At 44.9% G+C, this 8,297-nt stretch overlaps 1 protein-coding gene across 1 annotated transcript in view; it reads left to right on the top strand.

Moving 5' to 3' along the window:
- Positions 1-6,175, top strand: part of TRHR (thyrotropin releasing hormone receptor) — a 28,020-nt gene extending 21,845 nt beyond the window's left edge. The window contains exons 3-4 of the mRNA XM_083516893.1: positions 4,168-4,554; positions 5,974-6,175. Coding sequence (XP_083373019.1) covers positions 4,168-4,554; positions 5,974-5,982 — 396 coding nt within the window. The 3' untranslated portion in view covers positions 5,983-6,175. The remainder of the gene's footprint in view (positions 1-4,167; positions 4,555-5,973) is intronic.
- Positions 6,176-8,297: the final 2,122 nt, after the last annotated feature.

Genomic DNA, 8,297 nt, shown 5'->3' with positions numbered 1-8,297 from the left:
TTTTCTCGCCACCATCTCAGCCTCCTGCTTTTCACAACCTGAAGTGAAGGACATGAGGCAGGAGTTGATAATGTGGGTGAGCTGTGCACAAGCAAGCTGCCAGCTAGCTCTGCAGAGGCTCCTTTTATTGACACAGTATGCAAACCAAAGCAGGTACATTTTGGGCTGTGACCATATTCCAGTCCTGAGATCTTGGGGTGGTACAAAGTTATTTTGGCACCTGTTTCCACAGCGCCATTTTCCCCTTGCACAATGTATAATGAAGGAGACAAAGGTCACAGAGACAAAGGTCACAGACAGGACACGGCAGACTACTGAGACCGCAAAAGGTCAGACAGAGGGCAAGATGTTCAGACAGCTGTGGCTTTATCTGTGAGGTGGAGCGTGCTCCGCACCCCAAGGTCATGCATGCAGACAGCTGAAGCTGTCCATGGGCAGGAGTGTGCTCCACAATCCAGTGATCATTCCTACAACAACCTCCCTTTTAAACATGGTTGCTTGCTTGCTCTCCCCACCCTCCATTTACCTTATTGCAAGATTTGGGGGGGGGGAGGTGACAGTACTGTGTACCATTGAGTACCACCAGAAAAAAGCACGTGTGCCCACTCGACTGTTTAGATCTGCAGAATTGGCACAACTACAGGGGCCACATAATACCCATCCCCAAGTCTATAAGAACTTTGTAACTCGCTGCCTTTTGAAATCATGGAGGTGCCTTCACAGTATTCTTTCTGGTGCCTGCTAAAAGCATTCCTGTTTAGACAAGCCTACCAGATGCTCAGAAAGCTGAGGTGATTTTAAACTGTTTTAGTGTTGTAACTTTTGAATAATTTTTTTAAAACAATCGAGTGATGTATACATTATGTGAAATAAATGAATAAGCAAAGTTTGCAGTTCTCTGTATTTTCGCATTCCATTTCTCCCGACAAATAAATGTGTACAAATTTCATATACTGGGGTAAACTCCCAGTATGTTTCCGAGCACAATTCAAAGTGTTGGTGCTGACCTTTAAAGCCCTAAACGGCATCGGCCCAGTATCCTGAAGGAGCATCTCCACCCCCATTGTTCAGCCTGGACACTGAGGTCCAGCTCCGAGGGTCTTCTGGCGGTTCCCTCCCTGTGAAAAGTGAAGTTGCAGGGAACCAGGCAGAGGGCCTTCTCGGTAGTGGTGCCTGCCCTGTGGAATGCCCTCCCATCAGATGTCAAGGTAATAAACAACTATCTGACTTTTAGAAGACATCTGAAGGCAGCCCTGTTTAGGGAAGTTTTTAATGTTTGATGTTTTAGACTGTTTTTAATATCCTGTTGGGAGCTGCCCAGAGTGGCTGGGGAAACCCAGCCAGATGGGCAGGGTATATTTTATTTTATTTTATTTTATTTCTTCTTCTTCTTCTTCTTCTTCTTCTTCTTCTTCTTCTTCTTCTTCTTCTTCTTCTTCTTCTTCAACTGTACATAAAAATGCATATATTAATGAAAATAATGTCCATACCCCCTAATACAGAAGCTGTAGCATACAGTCCACAGCAGCTTACCAGACTTAGACTCTGAGATCCCTCAGCTCAGGTTGTAAAGTACCTGACTTCAGTGCCTTTCAAAAATGTATCCCCTTTGGGAATCGATAGAAAATTACACTTCTCGAACCATTAGCTTTAAGGCATCATCATTAACTTCTGTTGGCTTCCTCTACAGTAAGTGCTTGGGGGGAGAAGGCCTTCAGCCTGACCTCAATAGATAATGCTTTGTTCTGCGTTCAGTTCTTTTCTCTCTCTCTCTCTGCCACCCTGCCCCATTTCTGTAATAGCTCTGTCCCACAACCCCATTCACTATTACATTAATGGCTGGCTCTTCGCTCCTGATAAAATGGAGCACTCTTAATTTAGTGCAGTGGGAGAACGCCGAGTTCGAGCTTGTAACTGCATCAGATTAAAATAATTTCTCTTATTCTCTGGACAATTCTTGGGCAGAGGTTGTGCTGAAATAACTGAGATGCTTAAATTGCTTATGATTGGTTAGTATCGTGAAACCCCTTAAGTCTCAGACAAAAAGCTTCTAGCATGGGGAAAAGTATCGTGTAGCAAGTTATCCATTGACCTTTCTTTGAAGGACTGAGTCACTGCAACACATTAATGAGAGAGTTGGGGCTTGGTTTCAATGATAAGAAAACAATTATGATTATTCAGAAGCAGCAGAACACCGTCCATTTTATTTTTTCAGAATTTGATGGCATGTTATAGAGATGGATATTAATTTCATAGGTTTGCCGAAGTATTGGAACTCATTCAGAGCTCCACAAACATGTGGAGGGATAGGGGAAATTTAATTCAGCAATCAAAGCCTGCTATTATTGTTATTATTATTATTTATTAAATTTGTTGGTCTCTTTATCTTGCCCAAGGCAACCAACCAACCAACCAACCCCGAACACCTCACATAGGTACAATTAAAACCAAGTGGGAGGAAACTACATTAAAAACACTCCTCCCACTTCTAAAATGCCACAGGTGGTTAAAGACCAAAGGCCTGGTTATAGAAGAAAGATTTTGCCTGGTGCCTAAAGATATATAATGATGGTGTCAGGCAATCCTCCTTGGAGAGAGAATTCCACAAAGAGGGAGCCACCACAGAAAAGGCCTGTTCTCATGCTGCCACCCTGGTAGTAATACCATCATCAAACCTTTTATTGGCATCACATCCAAACATCCAAAACAAATCAATACAAAATTACCACTTCCCAAGTGGCACAAACATTTGCTAAAAGAAAGGAGGCAGAATAGTCTATTGTCACATCTCTAGGTCTCCAGGGAGATCAGATGTCTGCAGTGTATTTCGAAAAGCCAAATAGAGATATTTAGCCACTAACTTGGTGAGCTCCTGATCATTCCCCAGTAATAGAAAATGTATGACCTCCAACTCTGGTTTCCATTTGGGGATGCAGAGTTGATCTAGAAATTGCTGACGGAGATCAGTATATAGTTTACAATTAAGAACCATGTGTGTCAGTGTTTCCACCAGGTATCCTTCACATGGGCAAGTTCTTTTTCCTTCCACCCTGCCTGAGAACCTTCCCCAAAAGAGGTTTGATGGATTTGAATTAAACCTGGCCAGCGAAAATGCCCTCCTTTCTTGAGGGTTAAACAGTGGTTAGTTTCATGTGCCCAAGAAAGTTGAAAATAAAGAGGGGAACATGTTTTCTCTGCTGCTACTGTTAATTCCTGGCACTCAATACCCCACAACCTAGTTTTTATTATAGCCTTGGCAGATGGTAGGGACATCGATCGCAAAAGTTCCACCGACAGCCCGAGTTACTGTACCTTCTTGTTAAACTGTTGTAGCCCTGGGGAAAGAAAGGGGTCTAACAAAACTTTGCTGAGGAGAGGATCTTTATCTGACGTAAGGCAGATGTTTAACCAGCAGAGAAGAAATCTCACCCAGGCGACAGTCTCTGGTAGTAATATGCATTCCACCAGATTACCCTTTCCCAATCTGGTGTTCACATTCTCCAGCTTGTTTTCTTCATCCAAGGGGGAGTTCAGTTGGTAGAGCATGAGACCCAGGGTCAAGGGTTCAAGCCCTACGTTGGGCAAAAAAATTCCTGCTTTGCAGGGGCTTGGACTGGACTCTACTTAGAATCTTAAGATTCTAAGATTTTACAATGTTTTTAACTTCAACCCTGACACAACTATGGCAGCTGGAGAAGTGGCAGAGGAAGGGGGTGTGGGGGGTGTGGTTAACCCCGGGTGTCATCACTGGGGTGTGTGTGACAAAATGAGTTGTTGTTTTTTTAATTAAAAAAATTGGGCTCACGAAACTTTTTAGGAGTGATGTGGTGGCTTAGATGCCTGCAGGTTGTACACTGCCTGAAACAGCAGTGTGGGAATTGTGTATGCCTACTGCCTCTCCCTCAGCCGCCCTATAGCTGAGGAGGTGGCAGCAGAGAGGCTCCAAGCATCGGAGAGGCTTGCCCCACCCCAATGGGTGGATAACCCCACCCCCAGCTGCAGGACACCTCCCTGCACCAGGCACCCAAGCAGCTAGCTACGCCACTGAGCTGGAGCTGCTGGGAATTGTGGAAGGCTGAAATAAACCCTGAAGTGTTTGCTGTGTTCCTTCCCTGCTTTCCCCTCCCTTTCTGTTGCTCACATGGTATTGTTTCCTCTTCCCCATAGGTTACCAAGATGCTGGCTGTGGTTGTAATCCTCTTTGCATTTTTGTGGATGCCCTACAGGACCCTGGTGGTTATCAACTCTTTCCTGTCTCGCCCTTTCCAAGAAAATTGGTTCCTGCTCTTCTGCAGGATCTGCATTTACCTAAACAGTGCTATCAACCCTGTGATTTACAACCTCATGTCCCAAAAATTCAGAGCAGCCTTCAAGAAACTCTGCAAATGCCAGCAGAAGCAGTTGGAGAAGCCCAACAACTACAGCGTGGCCCTAAACTACAGCGTCATCAAGGAGACAGACCATTTCCACACTGAGCTAGAAGACATCACCGTCACAGACACTTATCTGTCATCCACCAAAGTGTCTTTCGATGATACCTGTGTGTCTTCTGAGGTAAAGAAGCACTACAAAGCTTTAAATGTGTCCTTCATCTTAAGGTTCATGAAAAAGGTGTAACTGTGGAAGGTTTTTTGACGGAGGTAGAATTGATGACTAGAAGCCAAAATCCAGGCCTATTGTGTCTTTAATAAAGGGATGGAGATAGTGTGGCCCTCCAGGTATTATTGGACTACATCTCCCATTACCCCTCATCCATTGTTTATTCTGGCAGGGGCCAAAGGGCATTGGAATCCAACAATAATTGCATGGCCATAGATTCCCCATCCCTGCTTAACCCAATACCCATAGAATAATAGAATTGTAGAGTTGGAAGGGACCCTAGTGCAACCCCCTGCAATGCAGGAATATGCAGTTGTCCCATAAAGGGATCAAACCTGCAACCTTGGCATTATCAGCACCATGCTCTAGCTAACTGAGCTATCCAGGGGGCTGCTAACATATTTAACAACATTTTGATCCACAGATCACCTTTGTAACTCACATTTCTTCATGATGGAGCTCAGAGCAGTTTTCTGTCCAGATGCTGGCTAGACTTCACATCAACAAATTGGCTTTCAAAGGAAATTAGATAAAGCATGGAGAATAAGGCTATGGATGACTTGGTGGCTACCTGCCACCTCCAGGATCAGAGGCTACGGGTCTCTGGATACCATTCACTGGGAAACAACAGAGAAGGATGTCACCCTCGAGTGCTGCTTGTGGGTGTTTCTTGGGCATCGGGTTGGGCATTGAAGGAAATTAGGGTGGTGGACCAGATAGGCCTTTGACATGACTAGGACTTACATTCAGTGACCTCAGGAAGTCGATAGGCACAAATCGGAGACCACAGTCTGTGTCGACAAAATGACTTCCGCTTGTGCAAAATGCTCTCTGGATCTCACTCATCGTTTATTATTTCATTGGAGCGTTTTGAAGTACAGTGGTACCTCGGGTGAAGTACTTAATTCGTTCCAGAGGTCCGTTCTTAACCTGAAACTGTTCTTAACCTGAAGCACCACTTTAGCTAATGGGGCCTCCTGCTGCTGCCATGCCGCCGGAGCACAATTTCTGTTCTCATCCTGAAGCAAAGTTCTTAACCTGAAGCACTATTTCTGGGTTAGCGGAGTCTGTAACCTGAAGCGTATGTAACCTGAAGCGTATGTAACCCGAGGTACCACTGTAATGGTCTGTGTTAATCCACTCCAGAGCAATTACAAAAGCCTGGTTGTCAAGTGACAACAGAAAGAGCTACTTCATGCATCAATTCAGCATTCCTGTGTATTTTATTCTTCTCCTTTTAAAAAAACAAACTGTGAAAGTTGGTCTGTCAAGAGGTAGGACACGATGGGTCTCATTTGCATGACTTGTTTCCCCTCCTTGCTGCACACACCTCTGACATTTCAGGTGACTCATTATTTCAATTTCTCCTTTCAGGTGCTGTGACGCTGGAGCCTGCATCTCCTCTGTCTCTCTTACTTTATTTGATCTCGCAGAGCCACCCAGTTCTGAACCAGTCTGGTTTTTTTCTAGTTATATTTGATGTGACCGAGCTTGATATTACAAATGCTGACCCTGTTCACACCACAGGGAAGCTGCTTCGTTTCATTAAACTATGCTTGCTGTATGGAAACTAAGAGGCAAATGGCAGAAGTGTGTGCATTGTTACACATTCCTTTCTAAACCATGTGCTATGAAGCGAAAGCTGCCCAACCAATTATCCAGGGCAGGACTCCCCAAACTTGCATCCCAATGTGTTTTTGGACTACAACTCCCAGGTGCTGGGAGTTGTTAGGATACCCCCATTCCCCTCCCAGAGATACAGTACCAAAAATGGCATTTGTTCCTCTTCCTGATGCAGCTGCCCACTCTCTATCCCCCACGATGGCTCACAAGGCACAGCAGTTTTCTGCCCCCTTTTCCCCACAGATGTGTTTCCTGCTGGTGGAAGGAAGCTGTGCATTATGGGTATGGAGCCAGCTCCACACAGGCTCCATATAGATAAGCCTACACATCAACACACTTGGGAGATAATATGGCTGTTCCTTCAGAGTAAGTAACTCAGGGCAAACAGCTCTGCAGAACCAGAGGAAAGGAATGTGTTTGACAGAGAAGCAAACATTTACACTCTAGCAGTAAGCTTCTTTTCCAGGCTTAAAATGTACATAGCAGCAGTGCTCTCTTGGGTTTTAATATACCAGTCTGGCCGACCGCTACTGTTGCTTGCCTCATATGCAACTGTAGTTTAAAATGATTAAACTGTAATTACAGAGGGATCTTGAGAGCAAAGTGAGGGGAATAGTTTTTCATTCCATAGCAAATAGTAAAATTAAAATTTCTGAGCAATGTTATATTCAGCTGTACCTTGGATCTCAAACGCCTTGGCTCCCGAACAAATCGGCCCCTGAATGATCAAAACTCAGAAGTGAGTGTTCCGGTTTTTGAAATATTTTTGGAAGCTGAACGGCCGACGGGGCTTCTGTGGCTTCCGATTGGCTGCAGGAGCTTCCTGCAGCCAACCAGAAGCCGCACTTTGGTTTCTGAACGTTTTGGCAGTCGAACAGACTTCCGGAACTGATTCCGTTTGTCTTCCAAGGTACAACTGTATATATATGTATGCTTCCTCTGTGAAGAGGGTTAAAGGACCTGTTACTCTCTTAGCATTCTCACACTAACCCAATTCAAGAATTCGCTCTGTGAAATTCAGCTCCCATTCTTCTGGGGCCTCCTTGTCATCTTGGCATTCTGTTTCATGATTCCCTTCTCCCGTAGCTTCTCTGCATATAGTCCCTTGTCCAAGTATTAGGAGAGGACCACTTGACACTCCCTTCTCTTGGTCTTATTTCTGCAGCATCCTAACTCCTTTCTTTCTTTCCTGCTGAACTATCTGACTCACCCATGATCATTGTCAGCATGCAGCCTACTCTGCCCCAGCCCCAGCCCCACCATGAGGGAGAATTGCACTGGAGGCCATCTAACACAAGAAAAGCCTGCCGGATTGGTCCAAGGGCTCTTCAGCATCCTGTTCTCACAGTGGCCAACTGGATGCCTGTGGGAAGCCCGGAAGCAGGACCTGAGTGCAACAGCACTGTGCCCTCATGTTGTTTCCAGCAATTGGCATTCAGAAACATACTGCTTCTGACCATGGAGGCAGAACACAGCCAAATATAGCCTTATCCTACATGGATTTGTTTAATCCTCTTTTAAAGCCATCCATGTTGGTGGCCACAATGAGAGGAGGATACTGAACTGAGTGGGCTATTGGTCTGATCCAGCAAGCTCTTAACATTCCATCATTCTGGTACCACAATTTTTCACTAGTTCAGACCATTGCTTCATCTAGCTCAGTATTGTCTACACTGACTGACAGCTAGGGTTTCAGACATGGGTCTGTTCTAGTCCTATCTGGTGAAGCAAAGGATTGAACCCGGGCCTCTTTGCATGCAAAGCATGTTCTCTACCGCTGAGCTACAGTCTGACCCCCTATTTGGTCCCTGAAAAACAGGCCTTGTCTCTTTCCGCAACACTCAACAGTATTTGTCACCATGGTCAGTCAACATTTTATGAATTATCCTTCACCTTCATAATTTTGGATATTTGTGAATATTCCATAGCATGAAGTTTGTTCACCAGTGTTTGGTGGGAGGGTTTGCTGTGATAGCAGTTAGCCATTTTTAGCAGATAGATTTTGCCATAAAATTACAGGCAGAATCCCCTGCCCCCACAGTCTCATTCTCTCTTTGTCACATGCTCTTAAAAAA

This window comes from Podarcis liolepis, assembly GCF_965112155.1.
Source record: "Podarcis liolepis genome assembly, chromosome: 8".
Classification (NCBI taxonomy): Eukaryota; Metazoa; Chordata; class Lepidosauria; order Squamata; family Lacertidae; genus Podarcis; species Podarcis liolepis.
Note: the sequence above shows the minus strand (reverse complement) of the source record. Positions and strands in the feature narration are given on the sequence as shown.